Source organism: Morchella importuna (genome assembly GCF_003444635.1).
Source record: "Morchella importuna strain M04M26 chromosome Unknown Morimp01GS010, whole genome shotgun sequence".
In the NCBI taxonomy this organism is placed as follows: Eukaryota; Fungi; Ascomycota; class Pezizomycetes; order Pezizales; family Morchellaceae; genus Morchella; species Morchella importuna.
The window spans coordinates 763,262-790,575 of record NW_025763407.1 but is presented as its reverse complement, the minus strand read 5'-3'; the positions used below and the strand labels follow the sequence as shown (position 1 = coordinate 790,575).

The 27,314-nt window shown below is 44.9% G+C and overlaps 10 protein-coding genes across 10 annotated transcripts; 6 read left to right on the top strand and 4 right to left on the bottom strand.

Moving 5' to 3' along the window:
- Positions 1-1,056: 1,056 nt before the first annotated feature.
- On the bottom strand, positions 1,057-2,660 carry LAJ45_04309 (uncharacterized protein; the record flags this gene model as incomplete). Its single annotated transcript, XM_046113889.1, has 9 exons — positions 1,057-1,121; positions 1,189-1,234; positions 1,289-1,585; positions 1,645-1,708; positions 1,772-1,899; positions 1,952-2,083; positions 2,134-2,224; positions 2,280-2,406; positions 2,474-2,660. 9 exons carry the CDS (start codon positions 2,658-2,660, stop codon positions 1,057-1,059), a joined length of 1,137 nt encoding a protein of 378 aa, XP_045972991.1.
- Positions 2,661-3,958: 1,298 nt separating this feature from the next.
- LAJ45_04308 (uncharacterized protein) lies at positions 3,959-6,386 on the top strand (the record flags this gene model as incomplete). Its single annotated transcript, XM_046113888.1, has 5 exons — positions 3,959-4,130; positions 4,215-4,421; positions 4,475-4,541; positions 4,632-4,747; positions 4,816-6,386. The coding sequence occupies 5 exons, from the start codon at positions 3,959-3,961 to the stop codon at positions 6,384-6,386; spliced, it is 2,133 nt and encodes a 710-aa protein (XP_045972990.1).
- A 3,783-nt stretch (positions 6,387-10,169) lies between these two features.
- LAJ45_04307 (uncharacterized protein) lies at positions 10,170-11,220 on the bottom strand (the record flags this gene model as incomplete). Its single annotated transcript, XM_046113887.1, has 5 exons — positions 10,170-10,240; positions 10,315-10,443; positions 10,527-10,678; positions 10,778-10,881; positions 11,002-11,220. The coding sequence occupies 5 exons, from the start codon at positions 11,218-11,220 to the stop codon at positions 10,170-10,172; spliced, it is 675 nt and encodes a 224-aa protein (XP_045972989.1).
- Positions 11,221-12,497: 1,277 nt separating this feature from the next.
- On the top strand, positions 12,498-13,200 carry LAJ45_04306 (uncharacterized protein; the record flags this gene model as incomplete). Its single annotated transcript, XM_046113886.1, has 4 exons — positions 12,498-12,541; positions 12,598-12,655; positions 12,721-13,007; positions 13,083-13,200. The coding sequence occupies 4 exons, from the start codon at positions 12,498-12,500 to the stop codon at positions 13,198-13,200; spliced, it is 507 nt and encodes a 168-aa protein (XP_045972988.1).
- A 381-nt stretch (positions 13,201-13,581) lies between these two features.
- LAJ45_04305 (uncharacterized protein) lies at positions 13,582-14,127 on the top strand (the record flags this gene model as incomplete). Its single annotated transcript, XM_046113885.1, has 1 exon — positions 13,582-14,127. The coding sequence occupies one exon, from the start codon at positions 13,582-13,584 to the stop codon at positions 14,125-14,127; it is 546 nt and encodes a 181-aa protein (XP_045972987.1).
- Positions 14,128-14,691: 564 nt separating this feature from the next.
- Positions 14,692-17,800, bottom strand: LAJ45_04304 (uncharacterized protein; the record flags this gene model as incomplete). The annotated part of the gene is made up of 4 exons (XM_046113884.1): positions 14,692-15,152; positions 15,219-16,414; positions 16,469-17,694; positions 17,774-17,800. The coding sequence occupies 4 exons, from the start codon at positions 17,798-17,800 to the stop codon at positions 14,692-14,694; spliced, it is 2,910 nt and encodes a 969-aa protein (XP_045972986.1).
- A 484-nt stretch (positions 17,801-18,284) lies between these two features.
- LAJ45_04303 (uncharacterized protein) lies at positions 18,285-19,983 on the top strand (the record flags this gene model as incomplete). The annotated part of the gene is made up of 3 exons (XM_046113883.1): positions 18,285-18,786; positions 18,842-18,951; positions 19,024-19,983. The coding sequence occupies 3 exons, from the start codon at positions 18,285-18,287 to the stop codon at positions 19,981-19,983; spliced, it is 1,572 nt and encodes a 523-aa protein (XP_045972985.1).
- A 1,350-nt stretch (positions 19,984-21,333) lies between these two features.
- LAJ45_04302 (uncharacterized protein) lies at positions 21,334-22,173 on the top strand (the record flags this gene model as incomplete). The annotated part of the gene is made up of 4 exons (XM_046113882.1): positions 21,334-21,379; positions 21,452-21,528; positions 21,582-22,032; positions 22,112-22,173. The coding sequence occupies 4 exons, from the start codon at positions 21,334-21,336 to the stop codon at positions 22,171-22,173; spliced, it is 636 nt and encodes a 211-aa protein (XP_045972984.1).
- Positions 22,174-23,604: 1,431 nt separating this feature from the next.
- Positions 23,605-24,430, bottom strand: LAJ45_04301 (uncharacterized protein; the record flags this gene model as incomplete). The annotated part of the gene is made up of 2 exons (XM_046113881.1): positions 23,605-24,049; positions 24,117-24,430. 2 exons carry the CDS (start codon positions 24,428-24,430, stop codon positions 23,605-23,607), a joined length of 759 nt encoding a protein of 252 aa, XP_045972983.1.
- A 1,286-nt stretch (positions 24,431-25,716) lies between these two features.
- Positions 25,717-26,709, top strand: LAJ45_04300 (uncharacterized protein; the record flags this gene model as incomplete). The annotated part of the gene is made up of 4 exons (XM_046113880.1): positions 25,717-25,877; positions 26,135-26,502; positions 26,568-26,631; positions 26,703-26,709. 4 exons carry the CDS (start codon positions 25,717-25,719, stop codon positions 26,707-26,709), a joined length of 600 nt encoding a protein of 199 aa, XP_045972982.1.
- Positions 26,710-27,314: the final 605 nt, after the last annotated feature.

Below are 27,314 nucleotides of genomic sequence, written 5' to 3'. Positions count from 1 at the left end.
CTTTATTCTGATATAATAATTAGGATAATAAAACGGAAGACCAATGATAGTCAACTGGATATATATGCGGTCTATTTGTAGATACATGTATGTCTGGTTGAAGGTACGGTTGCGATTGTAGTCAGTTCGGGGTACACAACCCTAAACATACATGTACATACATAAATTTTCATTCGGTTATGTACTAGTGGCCTTGGCAGGGTCTACCTTGTGCCTGCATCTTCTTTCACTAGTAATAATACTCTACTCTATCCTTTGCTCCGGCTGTCCGCTGAAACTGTAAACAATCTCCGATAGTTTAGGTATAGTTTGTTCTGGAATATTCCTGACGATCTCTACGCCTGCAAGAAGCTAGAATGGCCATAAGGCTGATATTATTAACAACACGTCTGGTTTGAAGAATACCCACTACATGCACTAAATCTTGCGTTTTGTAGACCGCGTTGGGGGCATTCCCATCTGGCCCCGAATGAGAAGTGAAACATTACCCATATTGTTATTTACTCCAGGTAGCTCTTTTCGAACTCGGATTACTACTAACCTGCGTTGTGCGTTTGTTAAGGTTAATAAGCCGCGTGGGGGTTCCAACCAAGACTTACCCGGATCAGGGAGAATAAAATCGAGCACCTAGCCCGCCAAGCTTCATCAGCCTCTGTTGGGCTGCCACTTCCCAACAAAGCTCCTCACAGTTATTAGAGCAGTACCCACAGCACGCATTGTTTAGGAAAGCAATAAGAAATAAACTATGTATAATTTTTTTTGGATATTTTGAGAGTTTATTTTACTCTTTACCCTAATTCATAAACTATTTCAACCGTGATATCGCTCTATCCCTACACCTAAAAAGAAAGAAATGAAGACTTAAAACGCACGGTGACCAACGAATCGGAATGAATTGGATATCTCACGATGCAGAAATCAAGCGTGTCATGAAAAAAAGTAGAACTTCCATTAGAAAGTGAGAATTACACCTCCATGAGTTTCGTCTCCGCCACCGTCAGCCGCAGTCCAACTCTAACCCTAATATTTAATTCCCTCCTGATACCAACAACTTATCTACAGTCTCAAGAGCTGGACGATCTTCTTTTCGATGAGTGCCTCGTCGGGGAAAGAAAGAGCCTCTGTAAAATGCGTTAGTATCTAGACATAAACGAAAATCAAGAAACCATATAATTGGGAGTAGTTTACCAAGTCCGATGGCATATGGTGTTGGAACCTCAGCACCAGTGATTCTCTATTAAAGATTTAGTAAAAATTGGTTTCAGAAACGAGTTAGGATTAGACCTACCTGAGCAGGGGCATCCAAAAAGTCAAACATGTATTCCATGCTCAGCGCCAAAATCTCACTGGAGACACCGAAGCTAGGGAAACCGCTCTCAAGAGCAATGAGGTGATTGGTCTTCTTAACGGACTTGATGATGGTCTCAACATCAAGAGGCTTTACTGAACGTAGGTTGATGACCTCAACCTCAACGCCATACTTTTTTTTGATGTTCTCCGCAGCCGTGAGTGCCTGGCCGACGCAGCGGGACAGTGTCACAATGGTAAGATCTTTCCCAACACGCTCAACTTTTGCTTTTCCAATCTAGAAGGATTATAGTTTTAGTCATGCGCCCAGCCAAACCCAGAATTCTGGATACCTACAGGGAGAACAAAGTCGCTCTTCTGAGCTTCCTCGGACATGGGGAAAGTCTGCCCATATAATAGTCTAAAGGTCGAAAATGGTTAATAATGTATAATTTGGCCACAATTAAGCTTCCTGGGGCTGTACTCGTTCTCAAGAACCATAACTGGATTGGGGTCTCTGATGGCAGCCTTCAACAGACCCTTCGCATCTTCGGCGCTCCATGGAGTGACTACTTTCAAGCCAGGAATGCTTCCGTACCACGCAGAGTAATCCTAGCTGGGGGTTAGCTTGTCTCCCGAATTGTAATACACCTGTGGGACATACCTGCGAGTGCTGGGCGGCGACACCAGAGGCAAACCCGTTGGGGCCACGGAAGGTGATGCTGCAGGGCTGAATACCACCACTCATGTAATGGGTTTTAGCTCCAGAGTTGATAATTTGATCAATTGCTTGCATCTATCAGAAATATTAGTATCTATGCTTTATAGATAATGAGCCTAACTAACAGCAAAATTCCAAGTCATGAATTCAACTACAGGGTTAAGACCAGCAAGTGCAGCTCCTACACCAAGACCGGCGAAACCATGCTCGGTAATTCTGTGCTCAGCAGTTAGTATATAGGTAATGATATTAGTACGGAAAGCGGACTTACGGAGTGTCAATAACCCGCTTATCGCCAAATCTATCCAACAAGCCTTTGGTAACTTTGTATGCTCCGTTGTACTGCGCAACTTCCTCGCCCATGATGAAAACCTTCTCATCTCTCTCCAACTCCTCAGCTACAATGATTTTATTAGCGATTTCTATCTTTCAATGATTTGTGAATTGTTAAAAACAGAAACATACCAAGGGCTTCGTTCAGAGCATCTCTAACAGTGTAGTCTTTGGTACCAGCGCTAGCCATTCCTCTCTGCTGCTGCTGTATTCTAAGAGCTGCTGGAAAAGCCGTTACTCGGGGTACACTGGAGATAGGTTTCCGGACAGCATGGCCGGCGATGCGCGACACAAAAGACTTTGCAGGATTGAAAAGCATTTTGGATGGAACTTCCAGGTACGGAGAAGAAAAATTGAGAGAGTTAAAGACGATGGAGAATGATGGGAGATATTTAGATGTAGAAAGATGGGAGGGAGTGAGAAAGTCTGAGAGGGGAGTAACGGTGGGTTTGATGGACCAGGGCCGGGATTAGGAACTTTTTCGCCTCATACAGACCAGGCTAGACGAAGGACCGAGTCGTTGAATTATTGCAGCTGCACCGCCTCTACCACTGTTTGTGACTTAAAGTTCCGCTTGGGTGAGTAGAGCTGGGTATTGTGGCTAGATACCACTGGTGACCCCGCTGACAAATGACCTCACTGCCCAATCGGAAGACTTTCTAACACCAAGGGGCCTTTTCATCCTTCTTCTTCAAGCCGCCTTGTCGCCGCCATCATTACACCAACCCATTCTCACGACATTGTCTTGACGGCCTATGGTTCCGTCGGCTCCACTAATATAATCATCGTAACGATACTTTTCAAGGACACTTCCATCAAATTCATCCTGACAGAAGCAGCTTTCCGGTTTTCACATCACGTTGGTTCACTCTATCGCCACGCGCAAAGTTGGTACAATTATCCCCATCCTCCCCCCCAATCACGCGGGAATCTTGGGAAATTTCAGAGTCTCCCATCTTTTAGATTTGGAGTTACGTGGGATATATACTTTGGGCTCTTGTCATCTATTTGCTTAAGTTTCTCTCACATCCAACCGCGTCACCTCCGTGTTGAGGGGTTCTCCTTTTTTCCATCTTTGTTGCCAGAACTTTGGCTTTACCCAGAAGAAAGAGAGCATACCCTTCTTGTCAGATCATTACTCTGTTTATTCCCCTCCTGTTTCCTCTATCTACAGCTCTTTTTCTTCTGTTTTTTTCATCGGCTGGGTTATTATTTGTTTGGCATTAAAGGTTTCGGATTACTGTGTTTCATTGGTGTCCTGAATCGAAAACATCATCTCAACAAGATAAGGCAAGAAAAAAGAAAAAAAGAAGATTGGCGAGAAAGAAAAGAGTCCTATCCTGTGTAGTTTCGGTTTGTCTTTTTCCAGACCGATTTTCCATCATTTAGTTCTTCTCCCCCTCCTATTTTCCTCGAGTCACTCACACGAAAGTGGTATAATCAACCTCTTTTTCCATCCTCATCAAAAAGAAAAGAAAAAAAGTCGCATAGCTCCATTCCTTGCAAATCGTCCATTGTGACGAACGTCACGACCGATTGTCACCATCAACAACAGCAGGCGGAATTTGTGCCTTTTTTTGTTTGTTTGTTTAAGTGTTAGGAACGGGAATCGCCATTATGTCTTCATCGGTATTTTTCAAATTTAAATCTCAACAGGAGATGTCGAGAGTTACTTTCGACGGGACCGGAATATCGGTTTTTGAGCTTAAGCGGCAAATCATAACCATTCATCGACTAGGTGATGGAACAGACTTTGATTTAGCGATTAATCACCAAGAAACAGGGGAAGGTATGTATATTTTGCGCTGGTGGACTGATTATTTCCAGCTTATGCTTTTCTCATGTAACCTGGCTAATTATCTTTGACACTTAGAATATGACGACGATACTACTATCATACCACGTTCTACACCTATCATTGCCCGTCGTCTGCCTCCGTCTAAACCCGGACGCGGAACTGCGCAGCGATATGTTAGTGGAAAGATGCCCATGAATGCACTTCCTAATGCAGGTCGTCGGGAAAAGAACTTTGGGAATGGGCCTACTGCCGTGAAAAAAGCGGAGCCAGTCTCAAATAATGGTAGTAATTTCCCTGGGCTGAGTAGTGGTGGGGGACAGGTGATTCTGAGGAAGATAAAATCGCTGCAATGTTTCAGGCTTCGAGTGAGCAATGGAATAAAACCCAGGAGCAGATGGCCAAGTGCGTATATAGTTTTGAATATGATGGATTTTTTACGATTTCTTCGTCATTGCCATGAATACTGACATGCTGCGTAATTGCGCTTTATAGTGCTACCCCAATCCATCGTGGAGGTGGAGGCCAGGGCGGCTTCAAGAAAAACAATGCACCAGCTCCTGCTCACCCGCCACCCAATGGATACATTTGTTATCGTTGTGGCGAGAAAGGTAAGGAATACCAAAAACAAACATATATGTATTTATATATTCACATATCATGGAACTAATGAATACAGGGCACTGGATTCAGCAATGTCCTACAAACGCTGATCCAACTTTTGATGGTCGTACCCGAATCAAGCGTACGACCGGCATCCCTCGCAGCTTTCTCAAAGCTGTTGAGAAGCCCCTTCCACCATCCGCCGATGATGAAAGCACTACGCCTCATGCTAACACTACCTCTGTCATGGTGAATGCTGATGGAGAGTATGTCGTTGCTCAGCCGGATCAAGCGTCTTGGGAATCCTATCAGAAGAAAGCTGCAACGACTGCAAAGTCTTCCACACCTGTTGGAAATAAGGAACTACAGGACAGAGGGATTGAATGTCTAATGTGCCATAAACTTATTCGTGGTGCTTCCAAGACTCCTTGCTGTGGAAAAGTGTATTGCGAGGAATGTATTCAGACTGCTTTGTTGGAATCGGATTTTATTTGTCCGAATTGTGAGGCCAAGGAGATTCTCTTGGACTCCTTGGTGGTGGATAACGAAACAAGGAGTAAGGTCGAGGAGTATTTGAAGGGAAAGGAGATCAAGGATAGGGAGAAATCAATGAGTCCTTCTGTAACCCCCGGGCTTGCTGTAAAGGCCAGAGATGGTCCGAATTTGGCTACGAATGGGAAAAGTCCGTTGTCTTCCACTGTTTCATCTGTCAGTTCGTCATCTACTTCTAGGAAAAGACCTGCCGAGGATGACCTTGGACCCCAGGTCCCTCGCGGGCCTGCCGCTATGAGAAACCCTCCCCAATATCAACAGCCTCCTATTCAACACCAGCCTATCCCTAGTAGTATATATGGTGGCAATGGTCAGATGTTTAATGTGCCACAGCAAGGGCCGCAGGCGCAACAACAGCCGTTTCACCAACAATTTCCTCAACAGAACCAACATCAGAATACACCACCCCCGCAGCAACAGCAGCAACATCAACATCATCAACACCAACACCAACAGATCCAGCACCAACAGCAAGCACCGCAGCAGCAACAGCAGCAGCAATACCACAATGGGTATAACCAGTACCAGCCCGGTATGAACGGCATGGATAATATGAACGGCGGGATGCATGGTATGGACGGTACCTATTACCATGCTAATAACAGTAATCAATATTTGCCGAATGGCCCGAATGGCATGATGGGCATGAATGGAATGAACGGTATGAACGGTATGAACGGCGGGATTGACGGTATGGGCGTTGGGAACATGAGGATGGGCATGAACGGAATGAATGGCATGGGAGGAGGATACATGAATCCCGGCATGAATCAAGGAGGTATGGGTATGGGTATGGGTCCTGGTATGGGCATGAACGGGATGGGCAGGGCGTTGAGCGGAGGTCCAAGACCGATGGGCCCGAACGGAAACAACCAGATCATGAACCCATATATGATTCAGCAGTACCAACAGCAACAACAGGAGGCGGCACGGGTAGCCAAGTTTGGATACTTTCCAAACCAGCAGAAAACTGTATTCAGCGAGCCGTTTCCAAGCGAGGAGGACAGCCCATACATGAGGAAACCAGTAAACCCGCACCGACACCAAAGGCCGAAAAGAATCCGGCCAAGTGACTTCAAAGCATTGGGTGAATAGGATATATATATCTATATCATTCTTTTCTTTAATCGCTTCTCTCTCAAATCTATCTTATCGTTCTTGTCGTTTTATGGATTTGGGAGCTAGCTTTTCTTGTCATGTTACTTATGCCTTTATAGCTCTGGGACATTTAAAAAAAAATACGTTCCTGTGTATAGAATAGAGGATGCATTTCACCCTCACAAAAGACCGAAGGAAATCCTATTTAAATGTTACCGTGAGGGGATGCATGGTTTCTTTTCTTTTTTCCTGTCACTCTTTCTCTTTCCTTTTTGTACTCTTTCCACCCTCGTTGGTGTTGCTTTGTCTTGACGGGTTTGAATGTTGGCCACTCCGCTGTAAGGAAAGTTGTATGAATGGGATCTTGGGAAATGGCTTACGGGAGGCGAAACGGTGGTGGGTGGAGTATAGGCGCGAGAATTATTTCCGTTTTTTTTTCTTTTTTTTTCTTTCTCTTTCTCTTCTTTCAGTAAGCTTGATCAAAAGCTCAACTATTTGATATACTTATTGTGTGTATTTTCTTTACTCCAGGTCTAAAATAAAATAAATGCCCAAAATCGACTTGGCTCTTGGTGGAGTCAATGCTCTGGTCACCCAGAAATACGGTCAGTTGAGGAATTTTTCCCAACGGACCAGGCCAGCGCTGCAGTAAGAGCTCTATTTATTAAGAATAGATATATGAAGCTCCCCAAACGAACGTGTACGTGAGTGCATTCGAAATACGTAGCCTTGAGTCGTCTATCCCATTAATTCAGTTTGGCATGTTCACCTTGCGTACATGTATTTATGTCTGTACTTGTCAGGTAAAAGCTATCACTACTAGTCTTTCTATTTACCTGTATTTAGAGCCAGTAACTTGCGAAGTTAGTTTTATAAAGTACATATAGTTATCGCCCGCGGCCATACCACATGTAGCTTATGTGGTTGGGTTCGTGAGTTACTACGAGAACTTTTGCTCAACCTCCTCAATGACCCTGCTCCATCTCCCCAGATAGCAAGAGAATCCCTCACTTATCGCCCAGCTGCACCCCTCTCATCAATGTGTCAGGGTCCCCTATGTTTTGTTTGAGTGAGCCGTTGCCATGTAGGGTTAGGGTTTCAGCTCCCACGATTATTACAGAAATTATTAGTCACAAACAATCACTCGTTCAGTTATTAAAACTATGCTTATTTTTGCTTTTTTCAGCTCATTATTAAAACTGAAAGTGCTTCTAACAGCAGTATATTTCCTGAAAATTCGATCTATTATGCGCGGAGAGCTCTTGGGAACAATGCTTTTAAGAGACTTAAGTACGTATGTACTTGGTGTTACTCGCTCTCCTCCATATATAAGAACATGAAAATACAGGTGCCGGAGACAGTGATAATTTTTATTGAGAATTAACGTGTAGTTATGGGCACGAGATGAGACGAGACTTCCCTAAATCTCGTCTTGTCTTGTTTTCTTTAGACTGAGTCTTGAAAGTCTCGAGACAATGGTCTAGTCTCGTCAAAGTCTCGGGACTTTTCGTCATGTGACCACGGGGATGGGAGAGCATTGCGATCAAAAAAGTCTCGGGACTTATCTCGAGACTTCCAGACATGCATGGGCTTGTCTCGTCTTGTCTTGCCCTGTCTTGTCTTGTCTTGTCAGCCCCCGGGTCTCGTCTTGTTTTGCTAAAAGTCTCTGTCGTAAGTAGGCACCTGCATTTTCAGAAGAACTCCGACACCACCAGCAAACCGTAAGAATTGCTTATCAGCACCAAATCGGTCACCGTAAATGTAAACTGACATTTGGCCAAGACGTATACGTGCCAACCACAGTGTTCGGTGTAGTAGTACCTGTACGTATTACTTGCCCTCCTCCATAAGAACCTCTAGTATAGACATATCCCTATCTATGGAATATCAAGCCTTTTCGTTTCTTACTATTACTGACATCCCAAATTCTGATACAGAGGTTTTGCTGACGTGACATCGTATTATACATGTATTAGTTGGGGGGGGGAGAGTTGCCTGCTGACAGCTGAGATACCAATTACAGTGCTCGCTACAGTACTACTAAACCCATTCAAAACCTAATATAATAAAAGAAAGCTAGTACATACAAAAATACTTCTAATATCAATACGTGTACTGCATGTATCTACTATGAAGATCATCAAGTACTTCATTTTCGTAGAACAACACAAGTATAATATATCAAACGGTGCTAATAAATTAGCTCATAACATCTGGAAGGTTTTATTCAGTGCATGAATCTACTAATTAATTAATTAATTAATTAATTAGTTGCAGTCTTCTGCGCAAAATTATAAATTATTTTACTACAACTTCCGGTAGAATTATTGCGGAAATGTGGCGCTGGAGAATCGCCCTGTTCTCAGCGTGATCGTTGTCCCTGTTTTCCACAATAATTCTACCGGAAGCTGTATATACTTGTATGAACGTACTCCCAGCACTAAAACATGCGAGGGACGAGGAGTAGTTCGGGATGTCATATCTTCTCCTATTTTCTTTTCATTTGTCTGGTTCTATGTGAGTGGCGGTGGAGGTGAACGGGTAGTTTAGGTGACATTGCCATAACTGTAAAGCTGCATGCAATTAATGAATTAAACAAAAAAAAAAAAACAGCACTTATTTACAGTTTGACCGTTATGCATGCAATCACTGAATTAAACAAAAAACAAAAAAACAGTTTGACCGTTACATTAACCGAGTGAGCTTTCGTGACGAAGATGCTGTACTATCTTAATTGATTGATATTGTCTTGATTTGTTAGATACATATATCCCTTTGTGGTGTAGTTGGTATCACACCCGGCTGTAATTGCTTGCTCACCGGTTGGTCACCAGTTCGACTCTGGTCGAAGGGAGTCATCTTTTGTTTATTTTAGCTATACCATGTTTGGTTTTTTTTTTTTTTTTTTGTTTAATTCATTAATTGCATGCAACCTTACAGTCATGGAAACAGCCCCTGAACTACCCGCTCTCCTCCACCTCCTCTCACGTTTGGCTGACATAGGAAATATATGAAAATACATCGTGTTTGACCTATTCCTCGTCTCCGGCGTCTCTCAATACCATGTTTGGTTAGAAGAACGTACCATACGTAAATCGAACCTCGGAATTCTGAAGGGATGATCATAAATACATCGTACGTATGAAATTGTTTTATGCAACAAGAAAAAAATACAATACCTATAATAGATATTCTATCAGATATGTACATGTATGTAGAGTAGAACTGTGGGGGGTGATAAAACTTTAGACCAATACCAACCGCCTTTTTTTGTCTGGGCGGCTTTAATCCAACAACACAAATACGTTGTAGACGCAATCCCGACAATATGCCTAATTCCACCTAAATTCAAAAAGCAATAAAAGTAAACTCTTGAGAACAGGCACTGTTCTTATAGGAATATGGAGAGCCGTTCTTAATTTTCAGGAGTGGCCAAAGTCGTTTTCGACGTTGTGAGAGTGCCCAGGAATACGTTTACATACATGTAGCTGCATTCATGTATCGATGACTGCATTCTACTCTATTCTCATTTTGGATGTGCATGATTTTCTTTGCATGCATGTATATGCGCACTTTTCCTTTACAGGAACAGCATTATGATATCGTTGAAAACTACACGTAGTTTACGAAAATGACTACTACAACATGCTAAAGTAAAAGCATTTGTACTATGCCTATTGCGCTAGCAGTAAAGTATTGAGCAAGGAAAAAAAAGGACAAGACAGCCATTCATTCATTATGTAGTTTGTTAGGTTTGCACAACACAAGATAAATCTTCCATTACTCCTTAGCAATGAGGGCCTCGTTCTCCTGTTGAGCCTTGATGAAGGCCTCCTTGAACAGATTTGCGTCTGGCAAGAGGAAAGAAGTTAGTATAGGGTTTCTTTGAGTAATGGTAATAGATCTAGTGAGAGGTAGGACTTGCTTTCAATGTTGGCAAAACGGATGGCTAGGGTCTGTGCCTCTGGTTCACCCTCGCTAACATCGGCGGAGGTGTTCCATACCCAACTTCTGTCGCTACCAACATTTGGGGAGAGCTTCATGTCGGGAACGACTGTGAAGAGTTATATTAGTCTCTATTTTAGAACTGATTTCCCAGCTCATTTGGGGGTAGGAATGAGGACAGTGCAAACTTACTATAGTGGTTGGCGCAAACCTTAAGAGTCTTATCTCTTCGCATAACGAGCCTGGTCTTACCGTTCTCCTTGTGCTTGAGGAGTCTCACGTCACCAGTACCACGCTCCTTCCACTCACGAGATTCCTTGTCGAACTTGAACAACTTGGCGCGCCTGAACAAAGCCTTGTTAGCCTATAACATGATTTACTGCTAAAGGATCCACAAGAGGGATGGAAGTAGCGATCGTTTAATCGCAGCGGCAAAGACTTACATCTTGAATGCCTGCTCCTCGGACTCTTCGTTGGTCTTGACATCGATCTTCTCGAGGCTGACTAGAGGCTCGAAGTGGACATCTGGTGATTCAGGCGCCTCTTCCTAAAAAGCAGCACATTCACTATGTCAGCACAGTGGATTTTGACTAGGCCCTGACTACTAGTGGGTGTTGTTGACTAGTCAGGTACAACAACCACCAAAAATATCACAATAAGAACGAACCTCGCCAGCAGCACCAGAAGCTTCTTTTGAAGCCTTGGGCTCTTCGTCATCTTTTTCCTCTCTCTTTGGCTTTGGTCCTCCACCGCCAAACATGGCGAAGACATTATCAGAGGTAACAGACTTCTTGGGCTCTTCTGTTTTCACTTCAGTGGCGGCAACGGGGGTCTCGACGGCTTTCTCCTCCTGGGCCGCAGGGGTAGTTTCGATAGTGTCAGTCATGGTAGCAGTAATAGAGAGGGTTCGTCTAGCTTCCAGGAAGAAATATTTTGGGAAAAATAGATGTAGTGTTTGACCTTAACACTGGCGAAGGTAGTAAACACAACGATGTAAGGGGTGATGTGTGGATGAGATGTGTGGATGGGTGGGATGGAGGGAGTTGCATCAAGAGAGGGGAATGATGGTGGGGTTGACCAACGGCACAACAGACCTAAGGCTTGGCAGTTAACCAGTCATGCATCACGCATAGGACTTTTTATTATGCCTTGAGTTGCATAACCGATTCTTAGAAGCCATTTGCTCCTTTAAAGTAAACTTCAGGGTTGAATTCCGCTAAAGCATACTCACGCTAGGTGTAATAATTGAACCATCCCCGTGCTCCGGCTCCTGTGCTGGGGGGTTTGAAAAATATTTCATGATGTACGAATTATTCATTTGTTCAAGTCACATACTTACATGTATATATGAATCGGCGCAAGCCCAATGCATAGAATGCACGTTGGTCTATTTACTGTGGTAGGTCTTGTTTTAATTTGTGATTAAGGAACAGGAAATATCAAGTACATGTACATGTAATTACAACTACGGCAACGTGTATCGACATTTATATCAACCGCTTCCGTAAGCAATCAGGCAGCGAATAGAGTAATAATTGTGAAAAGACCTCATTCAAGAGATATATATAGAGGGTACAAGTATCCAAAAACATATATAAAGTACACATGTACATGTACATCATGCATATATATACATGTAGCTTACTTGGGCGATGTAGCTATGGGGAAAGTCAGTATAGGTTGCTTTAAGCATACACGTATACGTATACATGTATGTTGTTATACTACCCCCACGTACCTACATGTATGTACGTTACTTGATGTATATAGACTTTTAAATGAGGCACACATGCATGAGTATCTGATCTGGGTAATCCAGAAACATACTAGTAATGAAATACTGAACAATGGACAAATAATAGTTACTAGTGAGAGTGCTGGCCGGCATAAAATTAAATATCGAGATGCTAACGCAAAAGTTCATGATGTCTGTGAGGCCTGTTCACTGGTATATAAAGAAGGTTTCGAGGGGAAACTGGCGCCATGCTTAATCATCAAAAGATCCTACTGAGTGATACTTTGTGCAACTGCAATGCGTTCTTCATTTTACGCATACTAGCTGTATTATATAGAACTCCACCCTGGATAACAGTTTCAACGTCACTTTATTTTTCCCTCGTGAACCCGGATCCATCCGCCGCAAGTACAATTTCTCCAGCAGCAATGGGTTCCGGAAACAGTAAACCAACAGAGCACGTCTTTTACGGGTATGTCTGCATTTCTAATTACTTAAAATAATGAAGTACCGCTGACAGGAGAGTAGCGAGACGCCTGTGCGATTTTCAAACGATCTCGTCGAGTCGTTGCAGTCCTCTTCCGAGGTTGACCCCCGCCCTCTCCCGCGGGAAAAGTGATCATAAAAGTCTAACTTAAGGATCACCGATAGACCGACTCCACTCGCGAGAAAACCCTCGAGCTACACATCCAGTCCCGTGTCGAGTCTGAGCTCCAACGCCTCCAGCAGCGCGAATCGCAGATTCTCAACGACCTTGAAGAGAAGCTTACGGCCGAAGACAAGAAGCACGGCAGCGCAGAAAAAAACCCTGGGAGGAAAAAGGTCCAGGCAGAGCTAGATGCGCTGAGGCAAAGACTGAATGGTATCCCGAAGGTGCATGAGCTGGACAAGGATGTGGAGAAAGCCAGGGACGATGTTATTAAATGTTTGCGATCACAGTATGAATCCCTGCATCTGTCTTTCTCGAAATTATCTGGGGAGTTTCTCTAAATATGAACTAACCTCGGCACTAGTGACCGGACACCTCTGGACTGTCACCGAGAGGTAGACGAGTTTAAAGCCCAGACCCGAAGGCTAGAGAGGCAATTTGTTGTAAGGACAGTTGGTAGAGATTTCCCGGCAGGCCACTAGACAGGTTTGAGATGTAGATAAACGTTTTCGGGTGGAATATCAAAAGCATGCTTTCCTTTTAATTAAAATTTACTCGATGAAAGCCAAGGTTTACTTTAACCAGAAGAGTGTTCTTTCTCGAGTATTTGAAATGTCTACTTATAGCTATAGGTATTGAAATCTAGATTTATAGTCAAGCTTGCTTAAGGTCTTTGTATCAATCAGGTATTTTTTTCTTTGTTCACTTGTGTTGTATTCATCTAGATCGATACAATTACTATTGCCTAGAGCTAATTGTAAGATAAGAATCCCAACCCAAGGCAAGTCTTTGTGAAGATCCTTTGTTCTATTTTATTAAGTATATAAGTGTCTGTAACCCTTATAGCACCTTGTTAACTGCCAATGGAGAAATCCACATACAAAACGAACGCGAGGGAGCTCCAGCAAGCCCTTCGGGTTACCGACGATAAGATATTGGATGTAAGAAAAAATGTTATCCGGCTATACCAGTACATCAACGAAGTTCTGGCACCCCCTGGCACAGACCCAGCTGTATATGCCGAATGGGATTCCCATACTATGATCAAGGCGTTTAACAAAATCAATGAGTACTCGACCTTCGACCAGGACGATTCGATTCGCTTTCGTTTTGCTGTTGGGTTTGCCCAAGGAGGTCTTCAAGCCCAGGGCAAAAGATTTCCCAAATTGACTGCCGAATTGCACGCCAGGCTGAATGACTGGGGGACACTTAGATCTGAATTGGGAAGGATGGGAGATGATACTCCGAATAGTATCAAGGCTCAGTCCACGGAAATATTCGAATTTACAGAGGAAATGATATTCAGCTGGAGAGAACTGAGGGAAGTCATTCATATTCCAGGTTTTGATAAAGGCCATCAAGTTTCATCTAGACTGCCTCGTTTAGCTCAGACACAGAGGGTGGTTTAATTGTAATATTTGATTTATCCCTCACAAAGGTGTCCCTATAGAGACCTACTCAAATTGTTTGATGAATAAATCTGATAGACCTACAAACATTTACATATGGCAGTTACATGCTGATAGAGCGATACTTACACTGTATCTGGACAATAGACATGTTATGATTATATGCATTAACAGTGGTTTGTGGTTGAATCACTTTAAGCATACATGTATGTGTATACATGTATACACACATGAGCATGACAAATATACGAAAACCCGGACGCAAACACCAAGAACCGCGCGTACCCTCATATTCGGTGACTTTGGTATTAATATGTACGTACATAATGTATTTACCAGAGATTATTCTAGCTACCCAGAACGAGCATTGTTGCAGTAGAGTATTATGATACAAATTGAGAGAAGAGATATAATATCAGACCCATGAATACACAAACTCCACCAGTGATAAGATTCCCTAAGAAATAGCTCAAAACACCCGTCTAGGTTTTATGCAAGGTTATGAAACAGATGCCCTGTACAGAAATTCTCTAAGGTTTGTCTTCTAGAAACACCAAAACCTTCTTACAAGCTCCTCGGCTCGAAGGTTTCCTCGTAGCATTGTACCACATCGCCCACTTGAAATTCACCCCAACCTTCGAACCCAATCCCGCATTCCGTTCCCTTCCTCATCTCTGTCACATCTTTCTTGACATTTTTTAAACTTTCCAACATCCCCTCGAAAATAGTCTCCCCATCCCTGAGAACTCTAACCTTGCTGTTCTTCGTGACTACGCCTGTTTTTACCTTACAACCCGCAACAGGTTTGTATACCTTCGCTTTAATGTTAATACTAAACACTACTCCGATATCCGCCTCTCCAGTAATCTTGGTAATTACTGTTGGTGATAGGCGATCCGAGAGTACCCGTTTGGCATCTTCAATAAGATGGTAAATGACATTATGTACGAGTATCGTCACACCTTTGTTACGTGCGTAAACGATAATCTCGGGATCAGGCGTGAGGTTGAAGCAAAGAACGTATCCTATGAACAATTGATTCAGTCATGAGAACTCACTCGATGCACGTGGAACGGTGAATAAAATCATACCATCGATAGCTGCTGCATAGTCAACATCAAACTCGCTCACATTTCCAAAGTTGCTTCGGAAGACCTTCGCCCTGACTTCATCATTCCCAAGTTCTTCAACTGAAGCAACTACTGCCTCAACCGATCCACCAACATCACCCTTGACGACAAACCCAACCTCTTGGCATTTTGACTGAGCGGCAACCTCTTTCTTGGAAGTCTTCTCCCACGCAAGCACTGCGGCATCAGGGTCCTCTTTTTTCTCAATAGCTTCCTCTCTAATCGTAGCTTCCGTCTCTTCCATCTCTCTGTGCAAACGCCTTTTTTCATTGATTGCTTCCATATCAGCCGCTTGGCGAAGCCGTTCAGCCCTTTCAATACGAAATTCGATCACATCTTTGGCCTTTGCTTCGCTATCAGCCTGTATTGCGAGCTTTCCTGCCTCAGGCTGATCTTTCCAACCTAAAACTTGTATAGGGGTTCCAGGTGTAGCGAATTCTACTTCGACGCCACGTTCGTTGATAAGTTGACGGACCTTGGCCCAAGTAGTGCCCGCGACAATACAATCGCCTAATCGAAGGGTTCCTCTCCGGACCAATACAGTTGCAATATGCCCGCCTCGCTGAGTACCAGCTTCAAGAACCCAACCTTCGCAAGGGCCATCCACCTCTGCCCGCATATCCAGAACTTCGCTAAGGGTAACTGCCGCCTCCGCTAAATCGTCCATGCCCTGCCCAGTCTTCGCAGATACACATACGACCTGTGTATCGCCACCATAGTCTTCCACATCAACACCGTATCTAGCAAGATCCTGTTTTACCTTTTCGACATTCGCGTCCTCCTTGTCAATTTTATTTGCCGCTACAATTATGGGAACGTTTGCAGCCCTCGCATGTTTGATCGCCTCTATCGTCTGTGGCATCACAGAGTCATCAGCAGCAACTACGAGAATGACAATATCAGTAACATTTGCTCCCCGCTCTCGCATAGTCAAAAAAGCTGCATGGCCGGGAGTATCAAGGAAAGTGATGTTTTCCCCAGTAGACATATTCACTGAGAATGCACCAATGTGTTGCGTGATGCCTCCGTGCTCAGTAGCAGCAACAGATGCTTTTCGGAGCCAGTCCAAGAGTGATGTTTTGCCGTGGTCGACATGACCCATTATAGTGACGACCGGGGGACGTTGTGGGAGTATGGAACGGTCTTCTGGCGGGGGGCTGTATACTGTTAAAAACCTGCCTTTCCATTGATGACTATTATGAAGGCCTTACCGTGGAAGTAAGTCACGCTCTTTGCTATTATCAATGATCGGCTCATAATTAAACTCCTGAGCAATAAGACCCGCTGTTTCCGCGTTCAAAATGTGATCATGGCTCACTTCAGTGAAGCCCATCTGCTCCATCTGTTGTGTGAAATCTTCCAGCCTGACCTTCAACGCTTTTGCTAGATTTGGTATACTGATATATTCCGGGAGATACAGGGGTATCATCTTTGGAGCATATTCCTTTTTCTCTCGTTTCTTGGCCTTCTTAGTGGCCTTCTTGTCTTTACGCGATAGTACCTCTCCTTCCTCTAATATTGCAGATTCAAAATCGTCGTAAAGAAGCCTGTTTTGCGACTTATCTCGAGATCTCCCCGCTCGCCGTTTCTGATAATCATTGAGAGTAGCTTCTAAAGGTCGAGTGATGGTTTCTTCTTGAGCGAGGGACTCCGATTTTTTGGCTCCTGATTCATCTCTATCGCCAGCCTTCCATGTTTGTTCCTTTGGAACATAGGTCTCGCTGAATGATGGAGTTCCCGGATTATACCCATCCCTTGGGGCATATCCACCTCCCGAGGCAAATAGATCTCTTTGTGCGTATCTATCTTTTGATGTATATTCTCTCGGGGCATATCCTCTCGCAATAGATGTACCCCTCGGATTATATCCATCTCCTTGATTGTACCCGCCCCGACTGTAGCCCTCTCTTGGAGCGTATCCATCTTGTTGAGAAGGAGTAGTCCTCCCTGGCATTGGAGGGCGTGCTTGTCGATTAAAACCTTGGTAGCCACCCCGAACTATGCTACCTCCTTCCTGGTTTTGCGCCACCCCTCCTCGTCCATATCCCTCAGTTGACCACCTATTGGATCCAGCATCCCTACGCCCCTCCTGTCCAGCAATACTAACGCGGTTGATTCTGGGAGGTGCGGGAGCGCCTTCATTCCTGGGCCAACTACTACCGCTATTCCGGGGCGCAAACGATGAGAGGATTGCTTTGTCTATCCCAGAACTCCCCGATGTAACCGAATTAGCTGGATCCCATTTGTTCTCCCTTATAGCCGTCGGAAGTTTTTTCGTAAATCCTGCATATCCTTTATAACGTTCTCCAGTGGATCCAGCTTGTTCTCCTTCCAATCTCGGGCCGGTGGTGTGAAGTTGTCGGAATAGCAACCGTTGGTTATGGGCTGAGGAATTTCGTACTGCACAGAAAACGCATAGCGGTAGTCCGGAAGGCGTCTAAATCACACCATTAGCAAAACTAAAGCCTCAAAACTCTAGATTTCTCTAGTCAATTGAGGTAAAATTGGTGAAATACCAATGAAGTCCTTGAGTTTTTGAGCATTATCAGCAGAGAAAGGCCGTGGGATATCCTGAGGTTGAAACAAACAGCCGTTAAACCCAAATTTGTGACAGCGCATCTTATCTTAGAATCTTATCGAGATACCATGTGGTTCGTCACTGTGTCTCCAAGGATGAGTCATGTGTATAAGTGGAACTAGGCCGAACCTGTAAACCACTGTCTTCTTTGGCTACATAATGCCTTTGTTCGGCTTCTGAAGCGCACTGCTTCAACTCCATCGCCTTACTAAGTCCAAGCGTTTTTCCACATCCCGTTATCCCCAAATTCCTCAAACTCACCCGCTGCTACCCCGAGAATTCCCTGTCTGTGGAGCCCTGCGTTTTCGTTGTTAGAGGGAAATCTTGCACACTGCCGCACGTTCCCAGTTATTCCGTCGAACGTCGTTCCCAGAAGAACTATCCGGTCTACAATCTACGCCGCCTGATCCAAAGCCCACATCTACCGGCAGCTGGGAGTACAATCCATCATGCCCGATCTCCAGGTTCAGCAGACAGAGCTTCAGTTGCGTGATGATCAGCATCAGCAAAATCAGCAACAACAACAGCAGCAGCAACAGCAGCAGCAGCAAGTACAACACCACCAGGGGTTCCAGCGCAAGTCTTCAATTCTCGACGACCCAAATGCTCCGTCGATTCCCGCACCTAACCCGAATGTACACCTTAATCCCCGGGCTGTGTATTTGCGAGATCACGTTTCAATAGCGACTATTCACCCAGTCACTCATCCTAGCATGATCCCCGCTTCACTGATTGAGTTTCTGCTCAATCAGTTCAATGAGGAGCTCGAGCGGGGTGATACATGCCCGTTTGACCAGCCTATGGACATCGAGCAATTCCAACAGTTCTGGTTTGGTACATTTGCTGCGGTAATGTTGATGGGTGGGAAAGAAGAGACCAATAACCTCCTTGAGGAACGGGATTGGGCAACTCAGTGCCTTGGTACCTTTTACGTCAAACCTAACTATCCAGGTAAGACAGGTTAACATGGGAATCTGTTTAAAATACTGATTTTCTTTCCTACAAGGCCGCAGTTCGCATGTATGTAGTGGCGGGTTTTTGACTACGCATGCTTCCCGAGGGAAAGGCTGTGGAAAGCATATGGGAGAGGCATATCTTGAGTACGCACCAAAGCTTGTATGTGTTGCTTGGCTTATTTACTCAATCGGGTTCCGTGTTCCTCCACACTAACTGCTTCCTTCTTATCAGGGGTTCACCTACTCAATATTCAACTTAGTTTACGAAACAAATACAGCTTCTCTAAAGATTTGGGATGGGTTGGGTTTCAAGCGCATAGGAAAGGTTAAAGGTGCTGGCCGACTCCGTGGGCACTCTCAACCTATCGACGCCATCATTTATGGTCGGGACCTTAATGACGATGATGACTATGTCTCGGACGAACGTTTCGACAAGATCCGTTTCTACCTGGAAAAGGGCAAATACCCGCCCACAGCGGATCGCTCCGAAAAAAGCCGACTCCGCTCTGCTGCAACTCATTACAAGCTTGATAATGGCAGGTTAATGTTGAAGGATAAAGAAGTAATTTCTGACGGCCAAATGCAATACGAAATTGCCAGGTCAGTGCATTGCCAAGCACACGGTGGTATCAATAAGACCACTGCAAGCATTGCCGAAAAGTACCATTGGGTCCGCATCAAGGAAACTGTATCTCAGGTTATCAGGAATTGCGCCGAATGTAAAGAACATGCCAAGGCCCCCGTGGTTCGAGGAGAACGTTTCAGCAGTGAGCGCAGCCAGCCGTCACCACAGCAGCAGCAGATACAGAACCAGGAGGCCACCCGGGCTGCGAACATCGCACAGGCTGCGCAGATGGATATACCTGTTGACCCAGCCATGATGGAAGATGTGCAACATACGCATCAGTTTGCTCCCGTTGCGAACATGAATCCTGCCTCTGAAGACCCCGCTGTTGCTGGACAGACCTCGCAGCACGCTGCAGCGGTCGCAGCAGCCCGGGCGGCACTTAGCGAAGGAGATGCACTAACGGAGGAAGATAGAACCATGCGGGATCGTCATCTTATGGAGACTCTGATGGCAGAAATGAAAAGAGAACCTGTCACTGAAGCCGCAGTTGTGGCCTACCAGGAAACTGACGTTGAGCGCGAAGTAGAGAGGCAGCTACAGGCAGGGATGGAAATCGAGCGATAGAACACTACGCAAGTAATTTTATAATAGCGACAGGACCAGGGAGAGTATTGATTGACGATTGCACGGATGGTGGCTTTTTGTTATCTGTTTTTTTGTTTTTGATTTCTGCTTAGTTGGTTTTGTTTCCTGCGATGGGCCTCATGGTGTCCAATGGTTTGATTTCCCTATCTATTTAGTCAAGGTTAGATGTTTTCCTCTTACATATTGCTTCAGACCACTAGCCTCTTTGGGCCCGGGGTCTTTCATTACTTTATATTGTCTACTTTTCTCCTTCCTTTCCCTTGTCTTTCTAACTTTAAGGTCGAGATCCCTTATATCATTTCCCAGTCCTTTCTCCGTATTTGTCTTTTGGGTTGCATCAATCATATATTGTCTATTGCGATTTAGGCCCTTCAACAGGCTGCAATTGTGTATAGAGGTTGTGGGAAGTAATGCATGTAGTAACAATAGACATTCTTCGAAAATATAGACTGGATTGGAGTGTTTGACTACCGTTGCTGCAGAGGTCTGAACCCTCTAATTAGAGTAATTGCTCCTACAAGTTACAAAATTCTACGAAAGAAAAAAACGACGTAGAGTCTGTTTTTCCCTCACAAACGTTGAGCGAATAGTACAGATAAGACCACCGCATAGAAGACTACATAGTAGTCACTATGTTGTTATCGCATTGAAGTATGGGCATAAGCACATCGCTCTTAAGGAGGTATGGTATGTAGCGATGATTGTTGTCCAGGCACAGCATTGATGAGCTTCGACCAGACATGAGATCACCGCTGCCTCGCTGGATCGCGAAATCCAACGAGGCAGTTGGTCAATCTTCCCCCCATTTTCCCCTCCGAAGTTCCGTAAGATTCGAGGACAACAGAGTGAATATGAGGGGTGGTTTTTTTTGTAACAGGGAGAGGAAGAAGAGCACGAGAGAAGACGCGATTTTATACTCGCAGTGGCTAGTCGAGGCTTGGCGCTTGGAAGGGCTGGGGGGTGCAGTGCGGTTTTCTCCGAGATTGGCCGCCGAGGAGGGCAGAAAGTATGAGGAAAGGATTGTATGAGCATAGACGCAACTAAACGGGTTCAAATACTTGAGGAAATACATGTAGTTATTGAGCGGGAAATTGTATGCAAAAATGTCTGAAAGGAATTCTATCTATCTCAACGTTTGCAATGCCAGCCAGGTCTGAGGTAGCCATACAATCTGTGGATATTTGAGCCCCTCCAACACTGCCCCACTAACTACAAGCCATCTCCTTCAGGGTACCCCTCTAAACTTCTCACGCGCTCCACGAACAGCCACCAGCAAATCGGATATTTTGCTTTCAAAACCAACCAAACGCTACATACAGAAACTTTCAAATGGCCCCAGGAGCACCCCGTGGAAAGAGAAAGGTAGTCCGTGGTCGTAAGTTCCCATTCACCACAGCACGCATAGCTTAACTACAATACAATGATGTTTAACCACCCCTCCCCCCAGGCGGCCGTGACTTCTCGAGAAACCTCCAACCTCTCGACCGCGAAGAAGGCTCCGGCGAAATCGAGGGCATGTGGGCTGTACTTCTACCCGTCTATTCTGTGCCCCTTTCCCAATTCTGACACTCAAACAGGACCCCCGCGACCCCAAACCCGCCGTCGAGTCCTCTTCCGAAGAGGAAGAGTCTGACGACGACGACGACGATGAGCCCGTCAACAAAGCTGAGATGACCCGCGAAGAACGTAAAGCCGCCGACAAGGCTCGCAAAGCCGCCGCCCTTGCCCGTAAAGCTGCTTCCGTGCCCGAGCCAGGCGATCTCCCGTCCGGCTCCGAGGATGAGGACGATGAGCCTACACCAGTCGTCAAGAAGAAGGCGACTATCGCGGTAGCAAACCCTAACGCTGCGGGCGTTGTCGACTCGGCGTTAAATAGGAAGGAGAGGGAGGCGGTTGAGGCCGCCGCCGCAAAGGAGAGGTATTGGAAGTTGCAGGAGCAGGGAAAGACGGATCAGGCCAGGGCGGATATGGCTAGGTTGGCCATTATTAGACAGGAAAGAGAGGAGAAAGCGAGGCAGAGGAAAGCCGGTATGTTATAATACCATATATCTCTTTCTCTATTCTACTATTTTTAGTGATGGGACGCTAACGGACTGGCGTGGTGCAGAACTCGAAGAGAGGAAGGCAGCGGCAGAGGCAAAGGCTTCTTCGTCTGGCCGAAGAAAATAGCCTTTTTCTGTCTTCTTTGGTTGCTGTTTTTGTTCACTTTTCGTCGGCAACTCGAAATGAATTTTCTGAGTTTGCTTGCCTGTGTCTCCCGCGCGTGTGCTGGGTCCAGGCCCCTTTAGCTGCATGTAGTTTATACAGATGCGATCACGGCGTTAACTGATACAAATACAAATACCGTTCTCCTTGATATCTTAAATACTTTTACTGTTTGTATTTTGGATGTGTCATACCAAAGTATGTACTATAACCCTCTACGCACTGTGACCTATTTAATGTATTTCAATCATCCTTGTGGTTTTAACCCGCAAACGGCGCTTTGACCATTAAGGAATCACAAGAGCCAGAAAACCCCGACGGAGTGATTGTGCAGAGCACCTAATTAACTAAAACCCGTTGACCATAGCATACATGTAGCTTTCAAAACCCCCGATAAAAAAAAGTGGCGTTTATTGTCACCGGCTGCTATATTCCAGTTCTTTCATTTTTTTCTCCACCCCCCCCCCCCCCCAAAAAAAAAAAAGAGGGAGTCTGGGTTTGGGAGCCACCAGACTGGATCCTCAAACCCTAAGACGTCCGAGTGATATCGCATGATTCTCATACCAACCTTACATGTAGGTTGTTAGCTGCTAGCTGCTCTGGCCACCGGCTCTCACCCCTAAATCACGTCAGAGTTTAGCAGCTAAGATGCTTATGGGATGGCCAAGTACTGCACAGTCGACCGTGTCACTAGAGATTTGTATTCCTACCACTCTTGCAGAGAGGACAAGAACCGAGGCACGACGCACGCAGCTTCGGAAAACTATCAGCGGAGCATACTCCGGACTAAGAACGCTCCGGGTAGTGACTGTACGCCTGACCCCATGTACGCTCACGCTCATGTATATATACAACTGTTGTGATTAAAGCGAGGTCAAGAAGCATAGAAGCTAGCTGGCCAATCAAGGTTATGATGATCCTCAAGCGTTGGGCGAGAGGCGGATACAGATGCGATAAAGGGACTCGTAGAATTCTAGAAAGTTCGATCGAAACATAGTATTAGGGGTTAAACATGCTTAAACTTTCAGAATCAAGATAATCAAGTTGTATCTTCAACTACATACACTGACAAACATTTGGGTTCAATAGTACCGAGCTTACCCTATGTATAAACAATTTTGAGTCAGATCTAGAGAGAAAGGAAACAAACATGATATTTACAAGAGTGCTTGTCTATGATCTGAACCGTACCAAGGAAGTCTAACACTTCGGTCTACGTTCGAGAACATATAGAGAAAAGTCAAGAAGGGAATGATAGGACGCAAGAAAGACCGTAGCGCAACAGAAAAATGGAGAAGAGAATTAAGGGTGGGCGGTGCGAAAGGCAACTGGATTCCTATCCAGGATGCCTCGCCCACCTACACATGCACCCCAGCTTTCCCACGCTTAAGCATCTTAATCCTCCTCTTCGCTCTCCTCATCCTCCTCTTCCTCTTCGTTATCGTCATCGTCCAAGCCTCCAGTCCTCTTTAGCTCACTTGCCCCACCGATCAATTCGTGATATTCCTCATAGCTCACTGTCGCCTTAGTCCCTTTATACCTAACTACGTTCAACTTGACTTTCTCCCACTCCTCCTTTCTACCAGTCCACCCTGCTTTTCTCATCAAGCTCGCTACAGTCTCTTCCTTAGTCCACCCTTGTTCAACAGGCACATCGGGTAAATAAGTAGCCCCCATCTTTCTCCCATGATAAACAAAACTTATCCTTAACCCGTGTGTCCCGAGTGTCCAGTCCATACTTGAGGAGGCAGCCTCGAAATCTGTGAGTAGTGTCACGCCACACTCGAGCGACGGAAGCTCTTTGAGCGAGATTGGAGAGAAACGTGTGTCATCAAGTGCTCTATAGGTCGGTGGCGTCAGTAATAATCTATGATTACCGGATAATCCAAAGAATCTATATCACCTACGCAGTAAGAGCATAGCTTTTGAGTCCGTATTCAAGAGGTTGAGCCTCAAATGTGCCAATACAACCCCGGAGATTCTTGCTCCCAGATCTAGAGATCTTGTTCCAAGTCACGAACAGTGGCCTGTCGGGATGTGATGTAGCCGCCACTCCGTTTGTGTATGTGCCATTTGTTGTCCCATTAGAACTCACGCCGTTGGTGCTGGAACTCCGCTGTTTATATAGAGCCTCGATTTGAGCAAGAGTGAGCGACTTGCGGTTCTCGAGGTGGGACGCGAGCGTTTCGAAGCAGAAGTGACATTGGGGAACGGCGGCCATGGTTATGAGGGTTTGCAAAGGAATGAGGATGGGAGACTGGGATAAGTGGGGTTTATCGGTTATTAATGACTTGTGGAAGCTTACATAGGTGTCGGCATAGGTCGGCAGGACCAGGCCAGGTATTCAATCAAACCGCCTTGTGCCTGCGCAGGAGAATCTGGATCTGCATGCATCTGAAATCACAGTGACCAGGAGAGACAACCCCGCTATTCACGGCTGAAGTTCTGCCAATAGCTATCATGTGAATACCTACAGATCTGGGGAGAGGGGTATCGATAAGGAGGTCACCGCTCAGTCCGAACTGTGCTATTTTATTGAGCTTGTAGTTGGTGTGAAGCTCCAGTTGTTGTGAAGGTCTGGATGCACCATAATCCTTGTCTGTGATACGTCATTAGTGATTGGATCACCGTCTTTCACTCGCTCCATTATAATTAGCGCACATGTAGTACCTACATGTACTTAGAATCAATTCATATGATATAAAAAAAATAAAAAAAAAGTACCTACATGTACTGAATGGTCAAATTCCGAGTAAATAAGGGATCCGGTATGCAAATTTTGGTATATCAAGCCCTGCGGTATTACCCATGTCTCTAGATAACACCTCGTCCGTTAAGGATGCACACTAATACAGGGGACACAGCTACATACTTACATGCCAAATACCTATTTGAGTTATAGGTGCGACCGGCGAGGTTTTGGTAATATTTCTTTGGTGCTGATGATTCCTGAAGCCCCGTACGTTCATGCTCGGTACCGCACGCAGCCAAGAAATACATGCACTCAAAGCTATATAAGCTCTTAACGGGGTACAGTACTGTGATCGAATAAACATTTCAAGTCACAATGCTATGATGTAGTGGTAACTACATGTACACGTACATGTAGAATCTTGACTAAATACATGTATATAATATACGAAAGCAAATAACCAAGATGCATAATAATATGGGGAAGAAGTCCTTAAGCTTAGTGGGTACAATGTGATGTTTATGAGTGATAAACGGTGATGCAACGACGCAAAGCTCAGCCAGTGGTTGTAGTTCAACTCTTGAAATACATTAAATGAACTATAAACGTTATGAAGCATAGAGATTTAATTTACTAAGGGTAAAAGAAAAATTATTTTTAAGCCTCTTATGAGGATAAAAAATTATGCTCTCGAAGATCTGTGGTTTTAGGGCTAGCCCTAAAGCTTAGCGCTAGGGAATTCTGCCCCTCCATGCATCTCCACCACCACGACTGCCGAACCTCAGAAAACATCAACCCCCGAAGCATTGCCCATCATGACCACTGATGCCACATCCCGCCCTCAGCACATTGAGGAGATCCTCTCTGGTCTCGACCGCTACAATCCAGAGACCGTGAGTACGTTCCAGGACTATGTTCAAAGCCAATGCGAGAACAGGACATACGACAACATGGCCAACTTGGCCTTGTTGAAGCTGTGAGTGTGAATATTTCATTTCTAAACTGATACTTCATTTTTGCGCCTCTCGCGCGTTTCTGGTGGGATTACTATGATGAACATTATGTAAACGTTTCCTATTACCTGAAGGGCGGAATGAACCCCTCCCATATTGAAGCGAATTTGATTTTCTCTGAACTTTCACCAAAAACTCTATTTCCTCAAGATAAATTTTCTATCTGCACCTTTAAGAATCACTGCGCTAACTAAAATCCCCCGATCCTCCCGTATTGCAGCTACCAGTTCAATCCTCATCTCACTCGTGACGAGACCATAACCAACATCCTCGTCAAGGCCCTCACCGTCTTCCCCTCCCCCGATTTCTCGCTCTGCCTACATCTTCTCCCGCCCAACAGTCTCATCGAGCCCCCAATCGATTCATTTGCGGAGGCCGTACAGAAGTTGCACACCTTGTCAAACGCACTTGAGGAGGCTGATTACCCTCACTTCTGGGCAACCCTTGACAGCGATGATCTCTATGCCGATCTGGTCGCTGACTGCTCTGGTTTCGAAGAGCTTGTGAGGTTACGCATTGCTATGGCAGTTGCACAGGCCTTCAGAGAGATCAGCAGGGATACCTTGGAAAGCTATCTCAACGCGACAGGCGAGTTTTTTGATGGTTTCGTTAAGAACATTTGTCAGTGGACACTGGATGGTGACAAGGTCAAGATTCCGTTAAACAAGGAGAACGAGGCCATTACCACAGTAACAAGGGAGGTGGTCAAGATAGAACGTATGTTAATGAGTCAAAATATTCCTACGCTTTCTGTATGACTGCTGACGTTGTTACTTTTGATCATCCAGAGTTTAGCAGAGTCTTTAAACGCGCGTATGAGCAGCCTTGCTGAAGTAGATTCGACGACTTTTCTATCTTTCAAAAAGTTCTATGAAATTCTGCATGAACATAAATAAAAAATGGGTCTGGGATCTGTGGGAGTTCGTGGAGTCACCTGGGGCGGAGGAAAACATTATAACTAATAGGAATCGAGCCGTAATTGGCCGGGAATTTCTCCCTGTAGACTTTTTTTCCTTCGTTCTGGTGGCCGGTGGGATTCTGCTTTTTTATTTTTTTCTTTCCTCTTTCTAAATGATCTTTGTTTTGTTACCAATATCAGAGGTCTTCGCTGGTCTCAAAGCGTATACAGTAAGAAAAAGAAACGGCCGATAAATCCTTTAGCAACTGGAGAGAAATGATCGGCCTGAGTGCTTCATAACTTCAGCTCTTCCAGGAAGTTAGCTATCTCCTATCAACGAACTTCCACCTACTATGTTCCATTCTTGACACAAGAAAATAAAAAAAAAAAAGGTCTACCAAACCTTTAATTTATAAAGGAGCGGAATGATGCTACATGTACGGCCACAGGGACTGAGTCGGAGCCTGCCAGCACAATGGCTTAAATCAGAACCTCTTTTGAG